This window comes from Callithrix jacchus, chromosome 5, assembly GCF_049354715.1.
Source record: "Callithrix jacchus isolate 240 chromosome 5, calJac240_pri, whole genome shotgun sequence".
Taxonomy (NCBI): domain Eukaryota; kingdom Metazoa; phylum Chordata; class Mammalia; order Primates; family Cebidae; genus Callithrix; species Callithrix jacchus.
This window is the reverse complement of record NC_133506.1, coordinates 129,257,368-129,285,097: the sequence shown is the minus strand read 5'-3', so window position 1 is coordinate 129,285,097 and position 27,730 is coordinate 129,257,368. Positions and strand designations below refer to the sequence as shown.

Sequence of the window (27,730 nt, the reverse complement as noted above, 5' to 3'; positions counted from 1 at the left end):
CTCCGCCGCGCTCCCTGGTTTCCAGCGAGAGTCTGGGATGACACCTAAGAAGCTAGTGACGCCAGCCCCTCCCGCCCCCATCTCCTGACAGCACTGGAGCCAGGTCCGAGAGGGAGCAGGAACGAAGAACGCCACCGGGGCTGGGGTTCTTGGTTTCTTGTCCTGGCTCGAATAGGGAAGAGCCTTAAAAGAGCCTCGCGTTAGGCCCCCGGAGGGAGCGGAGGGAGACGCGCCCCTCACCCTGCGGACCGCAGTGGGGGTTCGCGGCCGGAGCGCAGGCTGCGACTGGGGTGTCTCCCGGAAGCCGAGCGGGCCCAAGCTGCCCAGTTGAAGTTGGGAAAGTCTCGGGCTTTCAGTTTGAACCTAAGAGGCCGAGCAGCCGGGCAGAGGTTCCCGATGGCCATTGGCTGCGGCAGCTCTGTGACATCAGCGCGGAGGGGCGCGCGGGGAGGGCGCGGGCGGGGCCTGGAAGGGGAGTGTCCTGGCTGCTCACAGCCCCGAAAGCCCGAGAGCCAGAAGGAAACAAACGCCGGCGCTGACGGGGGCCGCCAGCCCCGCCGCCGTGCGGAGCCCACAGAGGGGACAGCGCAGCCGCCCCGGTCCGGCGCTCTGGTCTCCGGGGACTGAGGTAGGCGACGTGCACCCGACCCTTGCTGTGACAGCCCCCTTCGCGCCGGTAGGCCTGGATGGGCTCAGCTCCGGGGGCTCGAACCCCCCTGTGGGGCGGAGAGGATCGAAGAAGCTGGGGGTGCGGGGCCGTGGGGCGGGGAGAAGGGCTCCGAGTCCCCAGTTCTTGGCGCTCGCGCTTCTCTCCGCGCCCGCCGCGGTGCCCGGACCCGGAGCCGCGCACCCAGTGTCCTGGCAGAGCGGGATGTGCGGGGCGGGGCGGGGGGTGGTAGGGAGCCGGGCGCGGCGTCACCGGGACTCGATTTTCTCTCTCCACGCTGCAACTCGCTGGCCTGGCCGAGGGCGCCGCTTGGGGGACTGGGGGCGGGTTTTAAAGGGCCCCCCCTTCCCAGGAATAGGACGTGTGTCGGTTTGGGCTGGAGCGCAGCCATTGGCGGCGCGCGGCCCCCCGATTTCCCCGAGGAGGGCGTGTGTGCGCCCCGAGTTCTCTATGAATAAGAACTGAATTATCCGCCTGTTCCGGCGGAGGCGTGTACACACCTCGCTCCCGTACACACACTGCAGCACACGCCACCCAGGGTCACCTGGCCGGGGAGAGAGGTGGACGGAGCTGCCTGGAAGGGAATGGCCGAAGGAGTAAATGTTCCCCTGTTCCCCCACCCCCGCCCCCGCCCCAGCCCCCGCCCCCGCCCCGCGAACCCTTCCCTCCCACGCCGGGCTCCCGCCCCGCACGCTCCCTCCGAAGCCCCCGAAGCCCCCGAAGCCGAGGCGCCTCTCGGCCTGGTGAGGCCCATCCAAGCCTCACCTACCCTCCTCTACCCCACCCCCCACATTTGGAGCCGGGGTGACTGACGGCCTCGCACCGGGTCGGTGCGCCCGGATCCCGGCGCGCTCCGCCGGGTCGCAGGCGGGAGCGGCGGGTTAATGATTTAATCGCCCGCTTGGGGCGGGTGCGCGCAGATCGGCAGTCCCCGGCCCCGCCCCCTCTCCGGAGCGCCCCCAGCCGGGGTTACAAAACTGCCCCTTGCCCCGGGCTCATCCCCCAGGAGCCGTCCTGCCCGCGGGGATCCCAGCCGCCGGTGAGTGCCGGGGTTGGGAGGGCTGGAAAGCTGGGCGGGAGCCGGGGCTGAGGCTGAGCCGGCTTCCTGGGAGCGGACTGAAGTACGTGTGTGTGTGTGTGCGCGCGAGCGAGAGAGACTGGGGGAGGGGTGCTCTTAGCTAACTCAAACCAGGTTCCTTGTGTTTTCCCAGTGACTGCGGCCTGGGCTTTGGAAGTTTTCTTTTTCTCCCTGGGAGAATGGAGGGGAAATCCAACGCCCTTTTCTTTTCTTGTTGCCTCTGGAACTTCTCTCTCTCTCCACGACTCTCACCCTTGCAACCTGATCAGCTCCCACATCCCTTGCTGGGTGCCCGGTGCCCGCTGTCTGCCCGGGTAGCTGAGCATCTGGATCCCAGTAGAGTCCTTTGGGAGCCCCTTCGCTGCGAGGCCCCCTGCCCTCCCCGGAGGGGCCCGGGTGCCGGAGGGAGAATCTCTCCCGTCCGAACCCCAGCAGCCATATGGACCAGAGAAAGGTCCCATCCAGCGAGTGTAAACAATGAAGGGCGGGTGACAAGGGCCTCCTGCGAGGCAACTTCTTTGGCAGTCTGGGTTTCCAGTAACTCTCGAAGCCCCCGCCTCCTTCTGAGGCTGGGGTGGAGGAGGGACCACCAGCAGGATGGACTGAATTTTAAGAGAACAAAGAACAGGCCACAAAGGAAGGGATTGCTGAGCTGCGGATTTCTCCTAGAAATCGCGAGTTGGCTGGGACTGAGCCTGGCCCTGAGAGAGCCCCCAGCAGCCCCAGGGCTCCTGGGGCAATAACGGGGCGTCCACCGGGATCTCCTGAGGCTCCATCTCTGCTGGGAAGCCGAGTGTGGGGGTGCCTTGCGGGTTCCTGCTCTGCCAGCTGCCCAGTGTGAGCTGCCCATGTGGCTGGCTGATTAGTGGGGTGGTTTATCTCCTCTGAACTTGGCCTTTGCCTCTCGACTCCTAGAAGACAGCTGCTCCTTCCCACAAGGGGGATTCAGTGAATCTGGGGAGGTCCCAAGTGGATTCCCAGGCATCCTGGTGGTACCCTGCAGGGACCAGGAGGGGGCCGCTGTGATCATGTGGGCGGTGGTTCTGGGGTGAGTCTCAGCGCCTCCACTCCGAAATCTCCCTGAGGTCCTAGGGTTGCCGAGCATGGAGGGCGGCTTGTCCTGCTGTGCTGTACAGACAAGGCCCGGGCTTTGAGCGATTCTTCCATCTTCTAGGGTTTCCACCTCCCTCTCTTTTGATTCCTCTTATCTTGCCCACCCACCAGTGCTTGTCCCCACCCCTTGTACCCTGTCTCCACTGCTGCTGCCTCTGGAACCTGGCAGTGCCTCACAGGACTGAAGACCAGGGAGTCACCAGCAAAGGGGGGGTTTCATGTTTAAAGCCAGGTCAGGGGAGCAAGTGTTGACTTGAGAGAGGGATCTTACACCATTCTTTTGATTTTTAAAATAATTTTTATTTATTTGAGTCAGGGTCTTGCTCAGTCGTCCAGGTTGCAGTGCAGTGACATGGTCAACGCTTACTGCATGCTGGACCTCCTGGGCTCCAGCGATCCTCCCACTTCAGCCTCCCGAGGAGCTGGGACTACTGGCGCCCACCACCACATCCAGCTATTTTTTGTAGAAAAATAGCGTGGTGTTGCTATGTTGCCCTGGCTGGTCTTGAACTCCTAAGCTCAAAGGATCTTCTCCCACTTAGGCCTCCCAAAGTGCTGGGCTTAGAGGTATGAGCCACCACACCTGGTTGACCTTTCTTTACAAGCGCGGAGCTTTTCCAGAAGGGTCTCAGGTTAGCAGTGGCCCAGGGCTTCAGCCCCTTCCACCTCTTTGGAGTGATTGATTTCTGTGGCCAGGACTGTCTGTGTGCAGGTGTGGCTGAAAGGTGTTTGATGTTGGCCCTTCCCTTTCTCCCCCCACATTTGGATTGGGTTCCAATTGAAGAAGTCAGAAGCCAGAGCAGACAGAGTTGCGCTTGGGTAGCAGTATAAGTCTAGCCTTCTGCGTTCTCATTCTGTTTCTGCAGACTCAGAGGAGCTTGTCGCTGTTCAGGGAGGGAGGAGTCCATCCCTTGGAGGAATGGGGAGCTGGATTGATGCCAGAGATAAGGCTTGTGGGCGGAGGGAGAAGGATTGAGCAATCTTGCTCTGGAAACAGAGCTGACCTGAGCTCTGAGTAGGTCTTCTGACCTATGTACTGGAGGCTGTTTCTCAATCATGAGGAAAAGAACCGAATTCTGGAGCTGGGGACACTTTGAGGGGTCATCCGGCAGAGTGTCCTGAAGGTCACCTCCAGCCAGTGCTTCTGGAGTGCTCCAGGAAGGCAAAGCCCATGCCTGCCCTCTTTGAGCAGGGAGCTGGATGGTAGTGCTGGAAGGAGCTGCCAAGTGGCAGTGGACACAGCCCTTTATTGCTTGTACTGTGTTGGGAAGGAAATTCAGATATTAGGGCCAGGCACAGGGGCTCACGCCTATAATCTCAACACTTTGGGAGGCCAAGTCACTTGAGGTCAGGAGTTCAAGACCAGCCTGGCCAACATGGTGAAACCCCGTCTCTACTAAAACTACAAAAATTAGCCAGGCGTGAGGCGTGCACCTATAATCCCAGCTACTGGGGAAGCTGAGACATGAGCATTGCTTAAACCCAAGAAGCAGAGGTTGCAGTGAGCCAAGATCACATCACTGCACTCCAGCCTGGGCAATAGAGTGAGACTCTGTCTCAAAAAAAAAAAGAAAAAGAAAAATTCAGACATTAGTTTCCCACATTCCTGCTCACTGTGCCCCTGAAGCTCCAGCTTTAAATACGCTTCCTTAAGGAACCTTGGGCTTCCTTCCAGCTAAGTTACGTTGGAGTCTTCCCCCAGGCACTGCCAGCTTGCAGCCCTGGGCTCCATGCCAGGATGGCAATGCCAGCATCCAAAGCCCTCCTTTGCCAGGAACAGGGCACCTGGCCATCTCCATTCAGCCTCCATTCAAGCTGAGGAAGTCTCTGTTTTGGGACTCAGGTGAGCACAGTTTGACGTGTGGTCGTGAATGAAGGCTTACAGTCTTAACCCACCTACAAGGAACTGCTCTGCACACCTGGTGTTTCCCCTTCACCTCAAAGATGGAGCTGAGGGCATCTGAAAAAAAAAACAGTGTCAGGCAAGAAGGATCCCTGGATGTCTGTGCTCGGTCAGAGCTGCTTCAGCCACCATCTTCTGCCTTGGCTGTCACGGTAGCGGAGGTTGCCTGGGGTAGCCTCCAGCCTCCCAGGATGAGAGTCTGGGTTCTCCTTTTTCCTGGGCCCCTGCAGTTCTGGCAGTCACTGAACTTGGTCTGGAGTCCCCAGTTCTGAATCTCTCCAAGTGTGCCAACAAAGCCAGGTTCTGTCTTGCGGCTTCTCTTCCCTGCCTGCCCTTCCTCTCCACCTCGGGTCCTCAGTTGGTGCATTCTTCTTTCCTTAGACTGTTGCCTCTGACCATGAAGCATCAGAAAGGGAACTGTTCCCCACACTGTCCTGGAACTAGGTTTAAGGCTTTGTCAAATGGTACAAGGAGTAGACAGCTCAAGAGAGCCCAAAAAGCAGCCAGGGGCTTACAGTGTGCTTTGTGGATACCTCTAAGGAGAATCTGGTTAGGTCCAAAGGATCAGGTTATATTTTATCGGGGATTCATCATGTTGAAGTTTTGTGCATTATTTTTTTGTTTTGAGACAGGGTTTTGCTCTGTTTCCCCGGCTGGAGTGCAGGGGCGTGATCACAGCTCACTGCAGCCTCAAACTCCTGGGCTCAAGAGATCCTCCCACCTCAGCCTTGAGTAACTGAGCCACCATGCCTGGCTATTTTTTAAATTTTTTTTAAGAGATGGGGTCTCACTATGCTGCCCTGGCTTGTCTCAAGCTCCTGGGCTCAGGTGATCTTCCCATCCTCTGCCTCTGCCTCCCAGTGTGCTGAGATTTCAGGCATGAGCCGTGAGACATGGCGCCTGGCCTGTGCATTATTTGTTACAAATTCCTGAGTTATCTTTTACCCTTATCCTAGGGAGGAATGGAGGAGCTTCTCTTTTTCCCACTTCCACCTCACCATCTTGTCTGAGAGAAGCCAGACTCCTCCCTCTGGCATCATTAAAGGTTAAAAGGTGACGCAAGAAGGGAACTCAGATCAGGAAAGAAACCAGATCCGAGGGTTTCCTGCCCCCACCGCTGGCCGAGACTACAGAGGGAGGGCAGAATCTGTCCCTGGGCTTCAGTAGCTTGGGGGACGCTTCCCCTGCATCAGATAATCCCGGGAACTCCAGCACTTTGAAAAGGGTCAACCCATTATCTCAGCCCATATCTTACATTGCAGACTTCTGATTTAGGTGGCCTCAGGTGGGTGTTCTCTATGAAGTTTGGGAAGTGACAGTGGCTAGAGTGTCACTGGGTGTGACAGCAGCATCTTTATAGCACATGTGGAACAGTGCTCACCCCTAGCACAGCACTTGGGAGTTACGTTACCAATTTCTCTGAGAGATAATAAGAAAACTGAGGCACAAATAACTTGCCCCACATGGCAGGCCAGCTTGTGACCCAGGGAGTGAGGCTCTTTGTCCCTGAGCTCCAGCAGGGCCAAGATGCAAGGTTTACCTGCTTGCTCTGGAGGGAGTGTAGATCTACCAGTCTCCCTCTGGAGACCCCCAGGTGTCCTTGAAATTCCCACTTCTCAGCCAAGCACTCTTAGGAGAGGCAAAGTGAAGCCACACAAGGCCTGGAGATCTGATTTCAAGAACAGCTTTCTTCTGTGACCCCACGCAGGAGGGAGACAATCTGCTGTCCAATAGCAGCACCACTTCCAGAGAAGGAGGGCCTGGCCTGTGTGGGGGCAGTCAGGTCCCCCACCAGGCATCCATCCTGCTTGGCCCAGATCTTCCCTCTGCTGGTGGCTGGCGTGGGAAGCACGTGTTTCCAGGAAGCGCCCTGTAATCAAGTGAAGTTGCCGGATGTCCTTGAGTCACTGGCTCCTCATCGTCTTGACTCCTCCATTGTCGCTTCCGGTCACTCCCAGGTCTTGGTTCCTTTTTATTCCCCTCTCTGTGCTGTTTCTAATTCCCAGGAGGTGAGGAAAGGTTTCTCCTTCACCTCCTGCCGACCTCCTTCCCCCTTGGCCCAAAGCCTGTGGTTCTGGGGTGAGGTGAGGTTAAGGATGAGGTGGGAGAGGAATGAAGATGAAGGAGACAAGGAGGGTGGCTGATTCCCAGCCCACAAGGAGCAGGGGCTCCCCTGGGTGGACCTGGGCTGCTGGGCTGTGGTCTGTATTTCCCAGGATTAATCTACACATTCCCTGGAGTGGTGGGGAATGAGGTGCTCACCACAGAGATGTTAACCTGAAGTTGTGTGCAAAACTGCATATCCTGTGCGCTCAGGCATCCATAGCCTTTTTCAGCTTTCCCACACTTGAGCCCCAGGGACGCTTATGACCCACCCCCTCCCCCCTCCCCCTGCCGATGTTCCTTATGGTGGAGTGGAAAAACCCAGAGCCCAGCACATCTGGATTCTTGTCTCTCTCTGTCCTTACCAACTGTGTGACTTGGGTGAACCATGTGCCCTTCTAAGCCTCAGTTCTCTTATCTGCAAGCTGGGGATGATAATGATAACCCCGTGGGATTGTTGGGAAGAACACATGAAATAAAGTCTTTCAAACGCCTGGGACTGTGTATTACTACAGAGTCTAAAGAAAGGCAGGCTCTGGTGGCTCGTGCCTATAATCCCAGCACTTTGCAAAGCAGAGGCAGGATGGCTTGAGCCCGGGAGTCTGAGGTTACAGTGAGTGAGAGAGACCCTATCTCAGAAAAAAAAGAAAAAACAGGGTTTAATGTAAATAAAGCATCTAACACAGTGCCTGGTGCAGAGGACAAAGCTCAACAAGTCTTAGTTTTTTTCTCTTGTTTCCTCCATGACCTATGGCCCAGGAATAGTTACCGCAGAGAGTCTGGGGAGGGGTCTACCGCTGAGCCAGGTAGGGTCTAGAATAGTATTTCCCAGAGTGGGTTCCTTAGCACTCAGTCTTGCTATCTGTTGGGATCCACATGGGGAGATGTTACTCCAGAGTCTTCTTGATAATGAGTCACCATTTAAACTAGATTAGACTCCTTATGCTAGATCTTCCAGCAATTAAAGGGTAAATTATTTTAAGCCATAGTGTGTTTTCCCATAACTCAGCCTGGCTGAGAGAGTTATTGGCATCATTTTCCCATAAACTGTAAGGATCGTGAATTCCTTAAGGTGGTGAATACTTGTGTGAGATTCAAATCACAGTGAGCAGGATGATCAGCAGGAGTAGCCCTGGGACGGTGCTGTCAGTAGGAAGGTGACACTAGTCACATATGGAACTTTCTGCGTTCTAGGAGTCATTTTAAAACTAAAGAAAAGGGAAATTAATTTTTTTTTTTTTTTTGAGACAAAGTCTCACTCCGTTACCCAGGCTGGAGTGCAGTGGCATGATCTCAGCTCACTGCAACCTCCACCTCCTGAGTTCAAGTGATTCTTCTGTCTCAGCCTCCCATGTAGCTGTGATTACAGATGCACACCACCACACCCATCTGATTTTTTTTGTTGTTGTTGTTTGTTTTGAGACAGAGTCATGCCATGTCGCCCAGGCTGGAGTGCAATGGCTCAGTCTCAGTTTACTTCAACCTCCACCTCCCGGGTTCAAGCAATTCTCCTGCCTAAGCCTTCCGTTGCTGGGATAAGTGCCCACCACCACATGCAGCTACTTTTTGTATTTTTAGTAGAGACGGGTTTCACCATGTTGGCCAGGCTTGTCTTGAACTCCTGACCTCATGATCTCCTTCCAAAGTGCTGGGATTACATGCATGAGCCACCACGTCCAGCCTAATTTTTGTATTTTTAGTAGAGACAGGGTTTTACCATGTTGGCAAGGCTGGGCTCCAACTCCTGACCTCAGGTGATCCACCCCAAAGTGCTGGGATTACAGGTATGAGTCATTGCAGCCAGCCAATTTTTTTTTTTTTTTTTTTTTTTTTTTGAGATGGGGTCTCACTCTGTCACCCAGGCTGGAGTGCAGTGGCACCATCTCAGCTCACTGTAACCTCTGCCTCCTGGGCTTAAGTGACCCTCCCAACTCAGCCTCACAAGTAGCTGGGACCACAGGCTAGAGCCACCACACCGAGCTAATTTTTTTGTAGAGACAGGGATTCGCCATGTTGCCCAGGTTGGTCTCAAACTCCTGAGCTCAAGCGATCTGCTCCTCGGCCTCCCAAAGTGCTGGGATTACAGGCATGACCCACCATGCCTAGCTGGGGAAATTAATTTAAATAATATGTTTTATTTATTTAACCTAGTACATGCAAAATATTTTCATGTCCATGTAATCGTAAAACTATGAGTGAGATATTTTCCATTATTGTTTAATGGAAGACTTCCAAATCCAGGGTGTATTTTATACCTGCCTGTAGCACGTGTCAGCTTGGATGCTAACTTTCTTTTTTTTTTTTTTTTTTTTTTTTTTGAGACGGAGTTTCACTCTTGTTACGCAGGCTGGAGTGCAATGGCGCGATCTCGGCTCACCGCAACCTCCGCCTCCTGGGTTCAGGCAATTCTCCTGCCTCAGCCTCCTGAGTAGCTGGGATTACAGGCATGCGCCACCAGCTAACTTTCATAAATACTAGATCAATATTGGGATTTTATAAAATTTACGGTTGAAAATGTAGATTCACATACTCTGGTTGTTCCAAACATATTTAAGTTTTCCAGTAACTCAGTCAATTACCGGTTGGTTGCCTGTTTGTTTTTTCAGACAGGGCTCACTGTCGCACAGGCCCAGGCTGGAGTGCAATGGTACAATCCCTGCTCACTGCAACCTCCGCTTCCCAGGCTTAAGTGATTCTCCAGCCTCAGCCTTGCCAGTATCTGGGATTATAGGCATGTGTCATTATGTGCAGCTAATTTTTGTATTTTTAGTAGAAATAGGGTTTCACCATGTTGACCAGGCTGGTCTCGAACCCCTGACTGACCTCAAGTGATCCATCCTCCTCGGCCTCTCAAAGTGCTGGGGTTACAGGCATGAGTCACCATGCCCAGCCAATTATCAGCTTCAAATGTAAAATAATTGAAATAAAAAATTCTGGCCAGGTTGTGGCTCATATCTGTAATTCCAGCTCTTTGGGATTACACTTGAGGCCAGGAATTTTATTTTATTATTATTATTTTTTTGAGACGGAGACTCACTGTGTCACCCAAGCTGGAGGGCAGTGGTGCAATCTCAGCTCACCACAACCTCGGCTTCCAGGGTTCAAGTGATTCTCCTGCATCAGCCTCCTGAGTAGCTGGGATTATAGGTGCCTGCCACCGCACCCGGCTAATTTTTTTTTAAAGTAGAGACGGGGTTTCACCATGTTGGCCGGGCTGTTCGCAAACTCCTGACCTCAGGTGATCCACCTGCCTTGGCCTCCCAAACTGGTGGGATTACAGGTGTGAGCCACCATGCCCAGCTGAGGCCAGGAATTTTAAGACTCACCTGGGCAACACAGTGAGACCCTCATCTCTTAAAAAGAATAGCCAGACATAGTGGTGCACCCCTGTAGTCCCAGCTACTCCTGAGCTGAGGTGGGAGGATCACTTGAGCCTAGGAGGCTAAGGCTACAGTAAGCTGTGATCATGCCACTGTACTCCAGCCTAGTTAACAGAAAGAGACCCTGTCTCAAAAAAATTAAATTAAAAATTCAGTTTCTTCGTCACACTAGCCACGCGTTAAGTACTCAGTAGCCTTATGTGGCTTATGGCTGCTGGATTAGATGCCAGAGGTTTAGGAGATCACTGTAAATGCCAGAAACAGAGATGTTTCATGTCAGTGGTATTATTCAACATTGTATTGGCAGTGTAGCAAATAGAAAAAGATAATGAGGAATGGAGGAGGCAAAATTATTATTAGTTGCAGATGATGAGCTTATCCACTTGCAAAGCCCAAACGATTCAATTATACAGTGGATTAGAGAATGTAAGGCAATATAAGCTTGGTGGAGTGGCCATTAAATATATTGGGGGCGCGGGGAAGGTACCTTCCCGGCTGGGTGCAGCGGCTCACACCTGTAATCCCAGCACTTTGGGAGACTGAGGCAGGTGGATCACCTGAGGTCAGGAGTTTGAGACCAGCCAGGCCAACATGGTGAAACCCCGTCTCTACTAAAAATACAAAAATTAGCTGGTTGTGGTAGCTCATGCCTGGAGTCTGAGGCACAAGAATTGCTTGAACCTGGGAGCCGGAGGTTACAGTGAGCTGAGATAACGCCACTGCACTCCAGCCTGGGCAACACAGTGAGACTTGGTCTCAAAAAAAATTAGCTGGACATGGTGGTACCTGCCTGTAGTCCCAGCTACTCAGGAGGCTCAGGCACAAGAATCACTTGAACCCGGAGAGTGAAAAGTTGCAGTGCGCTGAGTTCACACCACTGCATTCCAGCCTGGAGGGGACAGACTCCTAAGAATGTATCATCTGGAAATAGTTAAGGATATGCACATAATTATCTGAAAGGATCCTGCAGAGTTTCAGCTGAAGATGGAAACAACCTTGCAGTTCAGTGCCTGACTGGATGTTAAAATTAGATATTAAGACTTAATTTAAAACAATGTAGCCTAATTTGTTACCATGTAAATATTTTGACCCAGCTGTGAACAATTGTTGGCTTTATTTATCCATCTTCAAGGGAACAAGCTGTTTGTGTCCTAAGGGGGAAAAGTGTCTAAATTATCGCTCTCCAATAGAGGTCTTAGGCAAGTGTCATACATAATTTATATTTTAATAGTTACATTTTAAGTAAGAGGAAATAGATGGTACATTTTATTTGACTCACTGTACTCAAAATATTATCATTTTAACACATTATCAGTGTGAAAATATGAGTTTTTTTTTTTTCTTTTTTTTTGAGACGGAGTTTCGCTGTTGTTACTCAGGCTGGAGTGCAATGGTGCGATCTCGGCTCACCGCTACCTCCGCCTCCTGGGTTCAGGCAATTATCCTGCCTCGGCCTCCTGAGTAGCTGGGATTACAGGCACATGCCACCATGCCCAGCTAATTTTCTGTATTTTTAGTAGAGACAGGGTTTCACCATGTTGACCAGGATGGTCTTGATCTCTTGACCTTGTGATCCACCCGCCTCGGCCTCCCAAAGTGCTGGGATTACAGGTGTGAGCCACCGTGCTCAGCCAAATATGAGATATTTTATGCATCCTCTTTTTTATACTAAATCTTAGAAGTCCAGTGTGTATTTTCTACTTAAGCACATATCCATTTGGACTTGCCACATTTATTTTTAATTTGTTTTTTTTTTTAGACAGAGTTTTGCTCTTCTTTTGCCCAGGATGGAGTACAATGGTGCAATCTTGGCTCACTGCAACCGCCACCTCCCGGGTTCAAGCACTTCTTGTGTCTCAGCCTCCCGAGTAGCTGGGTCTACAGGTGCACACCACCACATCTGGCTAATTTTATATTTTTATTAGAAATAGTGTTTCACCATGTTGGCCAGGCTGGTCTCGAACTCCTGACCTCAGGTGATCTGCCTACCTCAGCCTCCCAAAGTGTTGGGATTACAAGCGTGAGCCACCTTGCCCAGTCTATTTTTTATTTTTCTCTTATTTTTATTTCTATCAATATAAGGAGTACAAGTATAGTTTTGTTACATGGATATATTGTCTAGTATGAAGTCTGGGCTCATAGTGTAACCTTCACCCAACCATTTACATTCCACCCATTAAGTAACTTCCCATCCCTCATCAGGCTCCCACCCTCCCAATCTCCAGTGTCTATTGTTCCACACTCGCCACATGTGGCTGGTGGACAGTGGAGGGTCAATTATTATTAACCCATAGGGAGATGGCAGAGAGTGGAAATAGTGGCGAGGTTCTGGTGTGCCTCATTGCTTTCCTCCTTGTCCTGGTCTATTCACCCCCCTGATTCACCCCCGCTTCCCATTAGACTCCTCCCTCCCTGCCCCACACCCAGTGGAGGTACCTGGAGAATGGGCACTGTCTTATAGCTTGGAGGTGGCAGGGGGTGAGGGGGACACTTCATGAAATCTGGGACCTTGCCACTTTCTCTTCTTTCAAGAAGGGGCCACCACAAGTAGAGGATGTCTGGGAAATGGGATGTGCCCCAGGGTGGCTGTGCAGTGGCACCTTTCCATCGAGGAGCCTGGCATGGATTGGCATGCAGCAGTGAGGTTAGGGCAAGCAGTGTTGGGTGCAGGTTTTGGTCTTCCTGGGAGCTGGAATAACCAAGGAACACCAGATGGGGTTTGGACAGACATGAACACACTAGAAGTGTGTGAGGCCTTTCTGAGACAGGCCTTGCACTCATCTGCTCCTGACTATGCCAGCAGAGTCCTGGCTTCAGGGTGATCCTCCCTACCCTTCACCTCCCAGAAAACCAGAATATAGGGAGTTCCTGGGTAAGGGAAATCTCCTTTGAGGAGGCTTCAAATACAGCCATCCCTGAGGATACAGCTTTAATGGGGAGGCAGTGACATGAATCTTAGCTCCAAGAGTCTTAGGTTAGCTGGCTCCCAGACCCTTCCTACCCCACCTCTCCATGTGCACATCCTCAGCTGCAGACTCTGCATAGGCCAGGCAGCATCACCTCATGGAAAATCACATGCTCCAAGCCCTGCCAGAAATGGGCTCAGATCACCACTTAAAAGTTGTGAGAGGCTGGGTGTGGGGCGCAGTGGCTCATGCTTGTAATCCCACACTCTGAGAGGCTGAAGCAGAAAGATCCCTTGAAGTTAGGAGTTCAAGAGCATCCTGGGCAACATAGCAAGATGCTGTCACTACAAAAAATAATATATATATTTTTAATAAGCCAGGCATGATAGTGCCCACCTGTGGCCCCCCTCCTCTTGAGCCCAGAAAGTTGAAGCTGCAGTAAACCATGATAGGACCACTACACTCCAGCCTGGGTGACAGAGCAATGCCGTGTCTCAAAAAAAAAAAAAAAAAAAAAAAGGCGGTGAGATGTGAGAGTGAGTAAAATAATTCACTCCGTCTAAGCTTCTGTTTCCCCTTCTTTAAAATAGGGGCAATCAGGCCAGGCGCGGTGGCTCACGCCTGTAATCCCAGCACTTTGGGAGGCCGAGGCGGGTGGATCACGAGGTCAAGAGATCGAGACCATCCTAGTCAACAAGGTGAAACCCCGTCTCTACCAAAAATACAAAAATTAGCTGGGCATGGTGGTGTGCGCCTGTAGTCCCAGCTACTCAGGAGGCTGAGGCAGGAGAATTGCTTGAACTCAGAAGGCGGAGGTTGCGGTGAGCCGAGATCATGCCATTGCACTCCAGTCTGGGTAACAACAGCGAAACTCCATCTTAAAAAAAAAAAAGCGGAGGGGGCAGTCATGGCAGCCTCCTTGCAAGGTTGCTTTGAAGTTCAAGGGCATAAATTTATGTTGTCCTCAGTATAATGCTTGGCACGCAGTGGATCCCGGTGAATGAGAGCTGTTGAGTGAGGAGGTATACTGGAGGGATGGGAAGAGGGGACTGGAGAGCCTGTTTTTCTGACTCTTGGAGCTAATACTCACTTTAGTGCCTTCCCCATTAGAGATCTACCCCCAGGGATGATCTGATTCTGCACACAGCTTGGCAGTCAGCCGTCAGCGGTCGCTGGAGCCCCTGGATGCTGGTTGCCCTCATGTGACCCCTTCTTGTTTTCTCTGCTCCCTTGCAGTGACAGCCTAGCCAAGCTAGGGCTGTAGAAGTAAAACCTTCACCTGTGCAGGATATCTCTGAGAGGATCTCACTGTTAACGTGGGAGGCTGGGCTCCAGCTTGGAGCTTCAGTGTCACTGGAAACAGGCCGATCTCCGGTGGGGTGGGAGTGACGCTCATCACCCATCTCCTGCTCAGCTGGGGAAGCTTAAGCATCAGGAAGCAGCTGTTGGAGAGTGAGTTGTGTTTTTTGAGAGGATCCTGATCTCCTCATGTCCCCTGACATCAGGTTGTTAAAGGTTTCCTGCTTCCTCCTCCCAGACAACTTAGAATACTACAACGACCTAATAAACGTCTCTGGCTTGTGGGTGATTTTGAGGGAGGCAGAGAGGCAACAGATATCAGTGGGAGATTTTCAGACACAAGAGAGGCAGAGTATGGATGGAGACCCGTTCTCTCAGTGCCGTTGGCAACTTGTGCTAGGATGTAGCTGCCGAACCCAGACAACCAGAAAGTTTTAAGCTGGTTTTGAAATGAATGCCTTTTTTAAAACCTTTGATGCTTTGGGGTCTTAAAAATTTTTTTTCATTGAAACGATGTTAACTCATTAAAGGAAACTTTTTTTTTTTTTTAAAGGATAAGGCCAGGTGCGGTGGCTCATACCTGTAATCCCAACACTTTGGGTAGCCCAGGTGGGCAGATTGCTTGAGGTCAGGAGTTCAAGACCAGCCTGGCCAACATGGGGAAACCCCATCTCTATTAAAAATACAAAAATTAGCCAGCTCTTGTGGCGCACATCTGTAATCCCAGCTTCTTCGGAGGCTAAGGCAGGAGAATCCCTTGAACCTAGGAGGTGGAGGTTGCAGTGAGCCAAGATTGCACCATTGCATTCCAGCCTGGGCAATAAGAACAAAAAAATAAAAAGCCACTTGGATTTAGAAAGAATACACCAACATGTGTGTGTGTGTGTGTGTGTGTGTGTGTGTGTGTGTAAACTAAGAGTTAATACATGGAATGACAATAGACATGAATAAAACCTATAAAAATGTGTGTGTAGAAGATACATACACGTCACACACATATGACATATTCAGTTTGTCCTGTGATGGATGCAGACAGAGCCATGCTTTTGATAGTGCATGGCTATTTAAGTGGATGGAGCCCAGGGGTGGGAATTAAACACTGGCTTCAATCTGTGACCTGGGGCAAGTCCCTTAATTTAGTCTTTCCATCTTTGAAAGTGTGATCCCACCACACCCAGGTATTTTAAGGAGATATTTGACACAGATACATAAATGGCACAGGAGTCATAATGGTGACATTTTATGTTCCCATCTGGGTTTGGTTTTTTTTGTTTTGTTTTGTTTTTTTGAGACAGTCTCACTCTGTCACACAGACTGGAGTGCAGTGATACAATCTCAGCTTACCGTAACCTCCGCTTCCCGGGTTCAAGCTTCTCCTGCCTCAGCCTCCTGAGTAACTGGGATTACAGGCACCCACCACTATACCTGGCTAGTTTTTGTATTTTTAGTAGAGACGGGGTTTTACCAGGTTGGCCAGGCTGGTCTCGAACTCCTGACCTCAGGTGATCCACCCGCCTCGCCTCCCAAAATGTTGGTATTACAGGTCTGAGCCGCTGCACCTGGACACTTTGTTTTTTGATTGTGGCTACTCAGGCTTACAATATTAGGGCAGTGAGCTTTAACCTCCTTGTGCACACAGCACACTTCCAGATATAAGGGCTTTTGGCCAGGACATGTGAAGGAACTAAAAGATCCCCAAGAGTACTGAAGTCAGCTAAAGCCGCAACACAGCGGGCATTGAAGTCCTGCCTAGAACATGTAACCATGTGTGTCAAAGCAGTCACAGCTCTCTCCCATTCACTCAGCTGCCCTCAGCCCTGCCACAGTTTGAATGAAACAGTCTTCTGCCTTCCCTGAGCTTTCCTGTCTTTGCAGGATAAGGCTGGTGAGTGTTCCAGAAAGTACTAGATTTTTCTCTGATGACAAAAACTAGAGCCCCTCACCTCTCAGAGTTGTGGCCCATGTCCCACTGAGCCTCTTGCACAACCCCCTCCAGAGTGTCGTTCCATCTGACAGGGCTTGTGTAGCAGAATGCCTCCTGTGTTTCAGCAAAGTGAAGTTCTGCCTAGGGGTAGGCTGTCAGCCCCTCCTGTGAGAAGGAGCCATGCCCACCAGGCAAAACCTGGGAGGAATGCCCACGGCCGAGGCTGCCCCTGGAAGGCCTGGAGTCCCATTCGATCCTGTCTTTTCTTCCCCCCCAGTCTGGGCTCTCAGCAATCTCTGGTTTCTCTACATCCAAAACATGGCCTGAATGTCTCCCACTGTGTCCTCCTCCTTCAAACCCACATCCTGGCCTCCATCCTCTTTGACCTGCATTTCTGCAACAGCCTCCTGACTGAATTCCATCTCCGCTCCTTCATTCCTCCAATGCCAGGACCTCCAGGAGCTTCCAAATACAGACTGAATCACCAGCCTGCTTACAAACAGACACTGGTTTCCTTGTGCTCCTAGAGTGACCTCCACAATCCTCACTAGGGCTGGGTGCAGTGGCTCATGCCCATAATGCTAGCACTTTGGGAAGCCAAGGCAGGTGGATTGCTTGAGGCCAGGAGTTCAAGACCAGCCTGGCTGACATGATGAAACCCAGTCTCTAATAAAAATAAAAAAGTTGGCTGGGAGTGGTAGCTCACATCTGTAATCCCAGCACTTTGGGAGGCTGAGGCAGGCAGATCACCTGAGGTCAGGAGTTCAAGACCAGGCTGGCCAACATGTTGAAACCCTGTCTCCACTAAAAATACAAAAATTAACCAGGCACGATGACAGGTGTCTGTAGTCCCAGCTACTTGGGAGGCCAAGGTGGGAGAATTGCTTGAACCTGGGAGGTGGAGGTTGCAGTGAGCCGAGACGACACCGTCACACTCCAGCCTGGGCAATGGAGCAAGACTCTATCTTTAAAAAAAAAATACAAAAATTGCCAGGTGTAGGGGCGCACACCTGTAATTCCAACTATTCAAGAGGCTAAGGGATGAGAATTGCTTGAACCCAGAAGACAGAGGTCATAGCGAACTGAGATTGCACCACAACACTCCAGCTTGAGCGACAGAGAAAGACTCTGCCTCAAAATATTTTTTAAAAATTATGACTGGGCTTGGTGGCTCACACTTGTAATCCCAGCTCTTTGGGAGGCTGAGGCAGGCAGATCACCTAAGGTCAGGAGTTTGAGACCAGCCTGGCCAACATGATGATATACCATCTCTACTAAAAATTTAAAAATTCATCAGGCATGATAGCAGGTGGTTCCAGCTACTCGGGAGGCTGAGGCAGGAGAACTGCTTGAACCCAGGAGGCGGAGGTTGCAGTGAGCTGAGATCATGCCACTGCACTCCAGCCTGGGCGACAGAGCAAGACTCCATCTCAAAACAAAAAAATTAAAACTAAAAACAAAGCTCTTTATGTGGCCTGACAGGGAGGGCTCTGTGTAACCTGAGCCCTGGCTGCGTGGGTTTTTCTTCTATTCCATTAATGCTGCAAGCTTGATCCTACCCCCAGGCATTTGCGCTGTTTCCTCTACCTGGGTTGCTTCTGAGCTGGCTGGTTCTTTCTCATCATTCAGTTCTCAGCTCATGATGCTCCTTCCTCAGAGGAGCCTTCCCCAGGCCCCCGGACTCCCACATTCATTCACCTCATATTCGTTATACAGAGGAATATGAGATACCTTTTTTTTATGGTTTTACACCTCCATTCAGCACCCCCAACACTCAGGCTACACGTGTGCCCGGGAAAACAGCGTGCGATTTTCACTGCTCTGTCTCCAGGGCCTAGAAGAGTTTGTGAATATTGGTGGGTCTGCAGGAAGTCTTGGAGTGAATGGATTATGAGTAAAGTAGTGAAGCCTCTTGTAGCTGATTCAAGTCACATCTAAAGTCATGCACTAAAAGCCCTCTGCTCTCTGGCCACATTGCCTGGACCTGGCATGGGGTGGTTGCTTAGAACAGCTAGGATAAGGCCTTGCAGAGGGCATGTTGCCCAGCCACAGTGGCGGAGGCAGCGGCAGTGGGTGGCGAGGCATGTCGTGTACCCTGTACACTGGGGTGAACCACAGGGCAGCTTGAGAGAGTCACAGAGTCAGGCCAGCCTCGATGCCCAGTGAGAGCCCAGGTCTGAATCCTGCCTCAAGCCGAGCTGCCAGGGACGGCAACTGCCTGGGTACTTGGGGTAAGAAGTGTTGGTTCTATCTGTCCTTCTGCCCTGGAACTGCTGGGCTGGCCAAGCTGGGAGAGCCAGGGAAGATGGGTGAGGGGTCCAGGCAAGGGTCATTTTCTGTAGTCCCAGGAACAGGGCTGAACAATGGTGTAGTTGGTGTAGACCCAAGCAGGGGCCTGGACTTACGGGGGGGGCTCCTTGCTCCTGCCTTAAAGGAAAGTTTTGTGGTCAGTGGGCTGAAGGTAGAGGAATCCGTTCCTCCAGAGGCTCAGGAGAGCTGGGAAGGGCTGTGAGCTGGGACCCATTTTCCCTCGCCCTGCCCAGAAAGTGGGATGTGGTTTCCGGGGTGGGGTGGAGTGTCCCGCCCAAGCAGGCTATGGGAAGTGCCTGCCCCTCACTGGGCAGCCTGTTTTAGCCACTTCCCCAGAGCTGAGTCACGGTGCTTCTGAACACCCCTCCCAAAGGCACAATGAACACCCTCTGGCCTCCCAAACCACAGCTGCCCCCAGGACCGGCCCAGGCCTCTGGTGGGAGGAAGGACTCCCACTGCCTGCTTGTTCTAAAACTCCGCGTTCCAGCTCCTCACCTGGACGAGTAACTCCAGATCACTCATGGCTGCTGAAAGCAAGCTCTTGCTGGCCCTCGATCCTGCTGTATGGCCTGTCTAGTCTGAGCTCCAGAGATCCCGGCCTTGTCTCCACTTCAGACTACGGGCACTGCAGCCCCCTCCTCACTGGGGCAGTGGGATGGACGTGTGACTCCCTCTAGGCCCCAACTCTCTTAGGACCCTTCCTTGCTGGGCAGTTTTGTTTTGTTTTGTTTTGTTTTGTTTTTCTATTGAGACAGAGTCTCCCTCTGTCACCTAGGTTGGAGTGCAATGATACAATCTTGGCTCACTGCAACCTCCGCCTCCTGGGTTCAAGCGATTCTCCTGCCTCAGCCTCCCGAGTAGCTGGGATTACAGGCACCTGCCACCATGCCTGGCTGATTTTTATATTTTTAGTAGAGACAGGGTTTCACCATCTTGACTAGGCTGGTCTTGAACTCCTGATCTTCTGATCCACCCGCCTTGGCCTCCCAAAGTGCTGGGATTACAGGCATGAGCCACTGCACCCAGCCCCTTGCTGGGTATTGAAGATGGCTTTCCACAAGCCACAAAGTCTCATTCTCACCCCCTCAGCGAACGAGACCATAGCAGCAGGCAGCACTGGGTATGCCTATCCCTGTCGTTCTGGGGTATGGGGTTGAACAAGATCCTGGAGATCTCAGGACTAGCCCAGGATGGCTGTGATTTCAGCTGAATTTCCCTGCTGTCCCCTCTGACCTACCTCTATAGTTCACCCGCAAGGATGTGGTGGGGGCTGTGGCTAATGGGATGTGGGGAGCCGCCCATCCCTGTAGCCGTTGTGGCCAGGATATTTGTTCCCTCTGGGCAGCCACAGTGACCTGAAGCTTCTGTGGTGCATCCTGGGGAGCCCACTCTGTGGTTTTTTTTTTTTTTCTTTCCTCTCTAATGAGCATACAAGATCGGGGAATCACAGGGTCTGACATCACTCACAGGGTCTGGGGGTTCTGGCTGTTGTGTTGAAATCTTTATGCAGCTCTGGAGGCTTGTGCCACCGTGTTCCCGCCCGGTTCTGACCATCCGTGCCCCCCTCTCTGCTTCCCTGTCTTTGTTGTTTACCTGGTGAGCACACCTGCCCTATCTTCACCTGTGTGTTCTCACTCAAGGCTGCTGTTTCTCAACTGGGGCAGTTTTGCCTCCTGGGGGACATTGGGCAATGTCTTGAGACAGTGTTGCCTGTTGTGAGTGGGGGAGGGATGCCACTGGCATCTACTGTATAAGAGACCAGGGACACCGCTTAACACCCAACAGTGCACGGGGCAGTCCCACATCCCAATGAGAAATTACCTGGCCCAAATATCAGCAGTGTGGAATCTGCTCTAGGGTGACACAAGAACCTTCCTGAAGCAGCAGTTGGGTCCCCCCTTCTCTGCACCTTGCCAGCCAGCAGTGGGGAGGAGCACTCGGGGTCACTGGCCAGCGACGCTGCCACCGGAGCTGGAGAAGGGCCTGGAGTGGGGTGGGGGGAGCCCTGGACTCAAAGCCCTGTTCCTCTGGGCTAAAAACCTAGATAAGTCACTTTTCTTCAATAAACCTGTTTCCTCATCCATAAAGTGAAAGTGCTGCACTGAACATCTCCTCCAGTTCTTTGAGATTCCTGGATGCTGTGTGTAGAGCCAGGAGCTGGGGTGCAGGCAGGTAGAAGATGGGGTTCTCTCTCTTCCTGACTGGTGCAGTAGAAGCCTGAAGGGTTTGCCAGGACTGAGAGTTCATTTGAAGCCTGGCCTTATTTCTTTCTATGCCCAGCATGACTAAGGCAGACCCTACCTTCTCTTTATTTTTATTTTTCTTTTTTTTTTGAGACGGAGTTTTTCGCTCTTGTTACCCAGGCTGGAGTGCAATGGCATGATCTCGGCTCACCGCAACCTCCGCCTCCTGGGTTCAGGCAATTCTCCTGCCTCAGCCTCCTGAGTAGCTGGGACTACAGGCATGCGCCACCATGCCCAGCTAATTTTTGTATTTTTAGTAGAGACGGGGTTTCACCATGTTGACCAGGATGGTCTCGATCTCTTGACTTTGTGATTCACCCGCCTCGGCCTCCCAAAGTGCTGGGATTACAGGCTTGAGCCACCACGCCATGCCTTATTTTTCTCTTCTTTTTCTCTTTCTCTCTTTTTTGTTTATTTGAGACAGTCTCGCTCTGTTGCCAGGCGCCAGGCTGGAGTGCAGTGGTGTGATCTCCGCTCACTGCAACCTCTGCCTTCCCAGGTTCAAGCAATTCTCCTGCCTCAGCCTCCCGAGTAGCTGGGACTACAGGCGCATGCCACCATGCCCAGCTAATTTTTGTATTTTTAGTAGAGATGGGGTTTCACCATGTTGGCCAGGATGGTCTTGATCTCTTGACTTTGTGATCCACCCACCTCGGCCTCCCAAAGTGCTGGGATTACAGGCGTGAGCACAGCTCCCAGCCTTCTCTTTCTTTCTTTCACCTTCCTTTCCCTCCCTCTTTCCCTCTGTCTTTCCTCTCCTCCCTTTCTCCCTTCCTCCCTTTCTCCCTTCCTCCCTCTCTCTCTTCCTCCCTCCCTTTTTCCCTTCCCTCCCTCCCTCCCTCCCTGTTTTCCTCAGAGTTTTACCTAGGAGCCCATGGCTAACCAAGAGGGTCATATATGATATTCAAGGGTCAGTGAATTATAGTCCATGAGCCAAACCCAGCCTGCATTTGCTTTTGTAAAAAATATGTGGCTTTTTGGTGTTTTTTTCTTCTTTTATTGGTTTATTACAAAGGATAAAACTCAGGAATAGCCAAATGGAAGAGCTGCATGAGGAGGCTTGGGGTCAGGTTTTGGGGCTGGGGAGCATGGAGATGCCTCCTTCCCAGGACCTGGATGTGCTCACCAACCCAGCAATTCTCTGTAAATAAAATGTTATTGGAACGTAGCTGTACCTACTCGTTTACATGGTGCTATGGCTACTTTCTTTTCTTTTTTAAATTTTGTGTAGAGATAGGGTCTCACTGTATTGCACAGGCTGGTCTGGAATTCCTGGACTCAACTGATCCTGCCTTAGCTGCCCAAAGTGCTGGGGTTACAGTTGTGACCGTCACCCCCCCCCCCCATCCCTGGCCAGCAGCTGCTTTTATACTAAGAAGGCAGAGTTAAGTAGCTATGACAAAAACCCTATCAGCCACAAAGCTGAGAATATTTACTCTCTGGCCCTTTGCTAAAAAGTGTTTGTCGACCCTTGATCTAGCGGTTCAATGTCTAATTGTGTAGAGGCTGAGATGGGGCAGGAGGTGGGTCCCAGGACTATCAGGTTAGAGTTAAGGGAAGGTCACTTTCCTACGGGTGGGGAGGAGGGAGGGCTGATCTGTGACCAAGAGCAGAGTGTCATCTCCAGGCATTCCGCATGTCCTCACCCACGTCACTGCGTAGCACCCCCGGCCCCGGCCTGAGCGAACTTTGTTGGAATGACAAGCGGTATGGTGTGGGCATTGGGAGGGGACACACTGCTGATGGGGGAAGCCATTGGGCCTGGCAGCAGAGGCTTGAGAGAACAGGGAAGCAGATGGGGGTGAGGATGAAGAGAGGTCAGACCAGGAGCCCTGGAGCCAGGCTGTGGGCAGGAGAGGAGGGGGGTGCTGGACTTGCAGTGGGTGCTCGAAGGCCGACCGTGTGGCACACCCTGCTGGACCAGACTTGGTGGTGAACAGACTTGTTAAAACTCTGGAAGCTTGCACTGCAGTGGGCAGATGACGGTCCAGTCAGCAGGGGTAGAAGAATGTAGCTGGTGCCTGCTGGGAGACGGGACATCTGAAGTGCTGTGAGGGGCAGGTGGTAGGGAGGACGTACCCTAGCTGAAGCTTTCCTGGGAGCAGTGATGTGTCCCAGCTGAGCCCTGAAGGATGCTGGGTGTCACAGGGGTTACATCAGGGAACTGTTTGTGTCCAGTACAGCTCAGGGGACAAAAGTAAGGGACGCTGAGGAGTGAGGTGGGGACTAATCATTGGATCACAGGGTCTGCATTGGGTAGGGCATCATGTGGATAGGTTTTGTTTTAGCCAACAACAGGAGGGTGACAGACAGGGACCCATTAGGCTGATGTCAGGGGCCACGTGGGGTGTGGTGGGCTCACGTGGGACAGCAGCAGACATGCGGAGGAAGCACCTGCCATCTGAGTTTTGCAGTGGGAACAGTGGCTCTGGACTGGGGGTACCTCTCAGAACTGTGCTGCTGGCTGGATGGGAGGGAGGCAGGTACCTGGTGTCCAAGCATCACCTCTCACCCACCAAACTTTGTTAAATACCTACACCCATCTCTCCCTACCCTGCCCAGCTCTGCTGGGCTTAGTATTTGGGGCAAGTCTCTCTGGGTGAGAGAGGGGCTGCTTTGGCCCCAGTACTGAACTTCAACTTGGCCCTTGCCAGGAGCTGTGAGAGTGGTGTCTCCAGGCTCCTGGGCTCTACCTCTGCTGTTCTTCGGATTTCTGGTGAATCACCTAAGAGTCAGTCTGCAGATTGTGGCGGGGACCAAGTCATTTAGGGTCTAGTCCCTGCCTCCCACTCTCCAATGATGAAAGAAAGTATAAGTTCCCCAATCTTCATCTCCCTCAGACACCAGAAGGTGGAGATGTCACAGGCAGGATCCCCATTTATGGGACACCCAGCGAAGGCTGAAAGGCTGGGGAGCTGGTTCTGTGGGTCCCAGTAGCTCCACCCCAATTCCGATTCAGAAAGAGAACCGTGCCGCCCACACACGTGGAGGAGCTGGTCAGCCTCTGTCTCCCTGGGCCTGTCTTGTCCTTCCCTTCTCTCACTGAGGACCATGACTCAGGGTGGGGTGTCCACTAACTCCACAGGGGTCGAGGTTAGACAGCAGGAAGGACTTCAAGCACATCTCCAGGCTGGCTGTTCCTAGAAGCCAACCCATAGACTCCGTCTCTTCCCGGGCTTGCTGCCTGGAATTGCTGGATTCACCTTCACATCCTTAGAGGTGGTCATGTTTGCTCTGACAGCACCCTGGCTTGCAGGGGCGGAGGAGCCATTGTCTTCTACGAGAAAAGTTCTCGCTCTCTCAAGTTTCGGGGAAAGTGTGTCTGAGGCTACTGGAACTCCAACCAGATTTGCAGAATCACTCTACTCTGTGCCTGTGAATTGAGAAACAGGCAGGGTTATACCATTGATTGCTGGCTTATTTCACATTGTTAGGAGCATGGGGTTTAAATGACAGCCCCTTGGCAAATAGGCTTTTGTGCCGTGTGGCCAGCCCGAGTTAATCCTCTGCCTCCCGTTCTCTGCTTGCAGCCTTATGATCTCATTTCGTCCCCCTCCACCCACCGGACTTGGACTTCAGATCTGACCCCAGACCTGCCAGCTACCTTGGGAGGGCCCACCTCCCCACTCATCCAGCAAAATGCCGATCCTCAAGCAGCTGGTGTCTAGCTCGGTGCACTCCAAGCGCCGTTCCCGAGTGGACCTCACGGCCGAGATGATCAGCGCTCCGCTGGGCGACTTCCGCCACACCATGCATGTCGGCCGGGCCGGAGACGCCTTTGGGGACACCTCCTTCCTCAATAGCAAGGCTGGCGAGCCCGATGGTGAGTCCCTGGATGAACAGGCCTCTTCTTCATCTTCCAAACGCAGTCTCCTGTCCCGGAAGTTCCGGGGCAGCAAGCGGTCACAGTCGGTGACCAGGGGGGACCGGGAGCAGCGGGACATGCTGGGCTCCCTGCGGGACTCGGCCCTCTTCGTCAAGAATGCCATGTCTCTGCCCCAGCTCAATGAGAAAGAGGCCTCAGAGAAGGGCACCAGTAAGCTGCCCAAGAGCCTGTCGTCCAGCCCTGTGAAGAAGGCCAATGGTGGGGAGGGTGGCGACGAGGCAGGTGTGGAGGAGGCAGTACCCCGTCGGAATGGGGCCATGGGTCTGCATTCCCCGGACCCCCTCCTCGACGAGCAGGCCTTTGGGGATCTGGCAGATCTGCCAGTCATGCCCAAGGCCAGCTATGGCCTGAAGCATGCAGAGTCCATCATGTCCTTCCACATCGACCTGGGGCCCTCCATGCTGGGTGACGTCCTCAGCATCATGGACAAGGAGGAATGGGACCCCGAGGAGGAGGAGGGCAGTTACCATTGCGATGAGGGCACTGCTGGCACCATCACCCAGGCTCCCCCGTACACCATGGCCGCCACTCCCCTGGCAAGGCAAGAAGACAAAGCCGGCCCAGACTTGCCCTCCCTCCCCTCCCATGCTCTGGAGGATGAGGGGTGGGCAGCGGCCGCCCCCAGCCCTGGCTCAGCCCGCAGCATGGGCAGCCATACCACACGGGACAGCAGCTCCCTTTCCAGCTGCCCTTCGGGCGTCCTGGAGGAGCGCAGCCCTGCCTTCCGGGGGCCAGACAGGGCTCGGGCTGCTGTCTCGAGGCAGCCAGACAAGGAGTTCTCCTTCATGGACGAGGAGGAGGAGGATGAAATCCGCGTGTGAGCAGACAGTGGGTGGTCACCTGGAGCTCTCGGCTGCATCTTCTCCCTGCGTCCACCCCACCATGACCTTTGACCCTATGGTGCAGGGGCAGCCAGGCACCTTGCTTCGAACCGTGGACCCTGGATTTTGTAGATGAGGGACATTGGCCTGGCCCTCAGGCCTTCAGAGGACTTGGGGGGCTGGCATGGGTGCTGGCTGGCTGCCTGACTTCATCACGCTCCCTGCACTTGGGCTGCATGGGACAAGGGCTGTTTTCACAGCAGGAATCGGCTTTCCTCTCTCGGCCTCCCTTTCTTCCACCCTGGCCTCAAATGGATGCCAGATGCTAACTTGAGTTCCTGCCATGTGCAGCCAGCGGGTCAGCCCGGAGGCAGCCTCAGCTCCAGGGCTAAGGACACTCAGCTTCCCTTTTCTCTGCTGGTGTTTCTGCTGTGCTCAGCAGTGGCTGCTGGGGATGCGGCTGCAGCGGGAGGAAGGAGAGGATCTTGCCTCTCAGCCCCTCCCTGCTCCACGCCACTGTCCTGGAAGTCTGGAACCCCTCGGAGCTGAGCTGGACCAGGGGCAGCCGCGAACATGTGCACTAAACGCAGCCCTTTCTTGGGGAAGAGACCAGGATGGGGAATAGAAGGAAAGCCCTCAGGCTTCTGAAATTGCAAGAAGGGACCCTTCCAGGATGACACTAGGAACAGGGCTAGGGCCCTTGCTCAGTCCCTAGGAGCTCGTTTGTTCTTTATTATTATGTTTAAATCCTTGTAGAGCAGTATCAGGGCAGCGTTAATAGGTCTGCCACAGAAGGAGAATCAATCCTTTTAGAAAACCTTTATACTAAGCTTCCTCTTTGAAATTCACAGTGGCGACCAGTGGGCTGGAGTCTGGGACATCCATGGCAAAGACACCAGCTCCACTTTAGTGCTTCCCAACTTGATTTAGAACGACACGGGGTGGGTGCCCGGTGTGTGTTTTCCCTACCCACCCCCCATAGCTATTAACAACTGAGGAAGGCCAGTGTAGAACATTTTTGGAGAAAGATTTTTTTTTAAATAATCATTCCTATGGGAGGAAAAGTTTTTTTTTGGCGGGGGGGGGGGGGTAGTTATTCCCTCCCTCTCCCCCACCCCTCACCCTCGGTACTGACTACTTCCCCTTCCTTTCTCAGGCCTCTCCCCCGTACTTCTAAGGCCAGATTTAGCAAAACCAAAACAGGGTGCTGAGTTAAATGCGAATTTCAGGTAAACAAAAAATAATTTTCTCGAATTAATATGCCCCACGCAGTATTTAGAACACTTAGGCCAAAAGTTACTTGTTTTTCTGAAATTCAAGTTTCTCTCTGAGTCCTGTAACTCTCCCAAGGGGACTGAGCAGAAGCTCGGGTGTGACCCCCCAAGGTTGACTGCCAGTTATTCTTCTGTGCTGGAAACAGCTTGACCCACCTCCCTGTCTCCCTGTAGCCAGTGGGGGGAGGAGAGAGGCGGAACCAGCCACAACCAGGGGCGTCCCCATGGAGACTCTGGCCTGGCCTCCAGACACTAACTTAGTTCCTGGTTCGGTGCCCTGTTGGTGCTCCTGTTTCCAACAGCTTAACGCCCACGGTGGGGGAGGAATCTCAGGGGCTGTGCGCCCCGCCAGCTGCCCTCAAATCCCATCCAGGCGAGTTCCAGACTCTAAACTGAATTTTTTTCATGATACTGTCAAAGCAATGAGGAATCATTAAAAAAAAAAAAAAGCCCTATAGCTCGCCTGGTATCTGTCTCTGCTTTTTGGGAGGGCTATTTCAGGATGGGGGTGGGATCTGGACCTGGGTCCTAGGGCTGTCCATAGGGGCCTGAGGTGGCGTCTGTCTCTCTGTCCCTGGGGACCCGCCTCTGCTTCGATGCTGTCTGCCTAGGCAGGCCGCTTCAGAATTTGGGGACGCAGGTGTCCCAACTGCCATCTCTTGGAGGCCCTCGGCACTTGGTCATCTAGCTGGTTCTGTGCCTCCCTCTTCTCTGTAAAATGGGTATCCTGCCACTATTAAAGGGCTGGGACACAGACACAGTGAAGTGGGTTTTTCTGGGTTTTGTGTGTGTGTGTGTGTGTGTGTGTGGTGGTGGTTTTTTT

The 27,730-nt window shown here is 52.7% G+C and overlaps 1 protein-coding gene across 3 annotated transcripts; it reads left to right on the top strand.

The window, feature by feature from the left end:
• Positions 1-514: 514 nt before the first annotated feature.
• On the top strand, positions 515-27,362 carry CDC42EP4 (CDC42 effector protein 4). 3 transcript variants are annotated; one of them, XM_008997688.5, is made up of 2 exons: positions 515-628; positions 24,457-27,362. In XM_008997688.5, exon 2 carries the CDS (start codon positions 24,566-24,568, stop codon positions 25,631-25,633), a length of 1,068 nt encoding a protein of 355 aa, XP_008995936.3. In that variant the 5' UTR covers positions 515-628; positions 24,457-24,565; the 3' UTR covers positions 25,634-27,362. The 3 variants fall into 3 exon arrangements, with proteins under 3 accessions (XP_008995936.3, XP_008995937.3, XP_035157558.2); XM_008997689.5 differs by lacking the exon at positions 515-628 and adding an exon at positions 1,667-1,706; XM_035301667.3 differs by lacking the exon at positions 515-628 and adding an exon at positions 18,511-18,604.
• Positions 27,363-27,730: the final 368 nt, after the last annotated feature.